Source organism: Pygoscelis adeliae, unplaced genomic scaffold (genome assembly GCF_000699105.1).
Source record: "Pygoscelis adeliae isolate BGI_AS28 unplaced genomic scaffold, ASM69910v1 Scaffold75, whole genome shotgun sequence".
Taxonomy (NCBI): Eukaryota; Metazoa; Chordata; class Aves; order Sphenisciformes; family Spheniscidae; genus Pygoscelis; species Pygoscelis adeliae.
The window spans coordinates 5269548-5271189 of record NW_008824772.1 but is presented as its reverse complement, the minus strand read 5'-3'; the positions used below and the strand labels follow the sequence as shown (position 1 = coordinate 5271189).

General features: G+C 63.0%; 1 protein-coding gene across 1 annotated transcript in view; it reads left to right on the top strand.

Annotated features, from left to right (window-relative positions):
• The window catches only part of GRIN2C (glutamate receptor, ionotropic, N-methyl D-aspartate 2C), an 8931-nt gene extending 7610 nt beyond the window's left edge, over positions 1-1321 (top strand). Inside the window, exons 10-11 of the mRNA XM_009323811.1 lie at positions 171-358; positions 969-1321. Coding sequence (XP_009322086.1) covers positions 171-358; positions 969-1321 — 541 coding nt within the window. The remainder of the gene's footprint in view (positions 1-170; positions 359-968) is intronic.
• The last annotated feature ends 321 nt before the right edge of the window (positions 1322-1642 follow it).

Sequence of the window (1642 nt, the reverse complement as noted above, 5' to 3'; positions counted from 1 at the left end):
TGGTGCTGCAGCTCTTCCAGGTGGGACAGAGATCCCCCGAAGAGGACACAACCCCCTCCAGACAGGCTACAGTTACCTGAAAGGGGTACAGCTCCCCCAAAAGGGGTACAGCCCCCCAAAAAAGGGCTGCTGGGCCACCGTCCTCACCCTCCCTCCTGGTTTCGGGGCAGGAAGCTGGACGCCTTCATCTATGATGCGGCAGTGCTCAACTACATGGCGGGCAAGGACGAGGGCTGCAAGCTGGTGACCATCGGCAGCGGGAAGGTGTTCGCCACCACGGGCTACGGCATCGCCCTGCAGAAGGACTCGCACTGGAAGCGGGCCATCGACCTGGCCCTGCTCCAGTTCCTGGGAGACGGTGGGTGCCCGGGCGAGCTTCTCATTAGCCCTGTCCCCGTCCTCACCTCGCCCCTGCCCTGCAAATTAACCCAGGGACCAGGCGTCACTGCGCCTTCCCCAGTGCGGGTGGCTTTGGTCCCCGGACCCTGCGCAGCCTCCATGGCTCGTTGCAAGATGTCACCGAGGGGTTGGGTCAGATGGTCTCCACCAGCTCCTTTCAGGTGACATTAAATCCAGCAGCATTTCTCCAGCTGGGTGCTGGGGGGGCGGTCATTCCCACCGGGGTCCCTCCTCTTCTTGCGGGCTGTAAAATCCTGGAGATGGCCACGCACAAATTCTGAGGGTCGGGAGGAGAAGCCTGGGAAGGGGACAATGAGCACAGCTGTCTGGCACATGGGTGGGGGACAGAGACAGGAGAGGGCCCTGGATAAGGACAAGTGTGTGGTGGATGCTCAGGCCAAGGGCAGCAGCAAGGATTAGGCGATAACCGCTCCAGGGGCTTGGGGGTGGCTTTCTTCTCCTCCAGCCACGGTGGGGTGGGGACAGGCAGGGGCTGTGCTTGGGGAGATGATGCCCGGGGGGGCTCATTTTCACACACACCCCTCCCCGCTGTGCATGTCCGGCCCCAGGCGAGACCCAGAAGCTGGAGACGGTTTGGCTCTCGGGGATCTGCCAGAATGAGAAGAACGAGGTGATGAGCAGCAAGCTGGACATCGACAACATGGCCGGGGTTTTCTACATGCTGCTGGTGGCCATGGGGCTGAGCCTGCTGGTCTTCGCCTGGGAGCACCTCGTCTACTGGAAGCTGCGTCACTCCGTCCCCACGTCCCACAAGCTTGACTTCCTCCTGGCCATCAGCAGGGTGAGTGATGCTGCCGGGGGCTCTCGAGGGGCCCAAATGTCCTCCCATGGTGTCATGGGGATGGGCATGGCTTGGTGGGCATCGTCCCTTCGACCGGCACGGGAGGGACTGGAGTGCTGATGTGAGCTCTTGGCTGGGGAGAAAAGCCAGGTTTTGGGGAAAGGGCTCAGCCCTGGGAATGACCCCGCATCCGTATTAGCATCCCTGGGGGAAGGGGTGACGGAAGATGGCGTCACCCACCTTGGCAGTGCTGGGGATGCTGGGGAGGGGACATCGGTGCCATTAAGACATCTCAGCCTCAGCAGCGTCATCTTGGCTTGGCAGGGCGGGTTCACGGGTGCAGACCCCGGTGACCCTGCTGATGGTGGGGGGGCCCCCCCCCGTTCTCTCCGCAGGGCATCTACAGCTGCCTACGGGGCGGCGAGGCCATGGCGCGCCAGG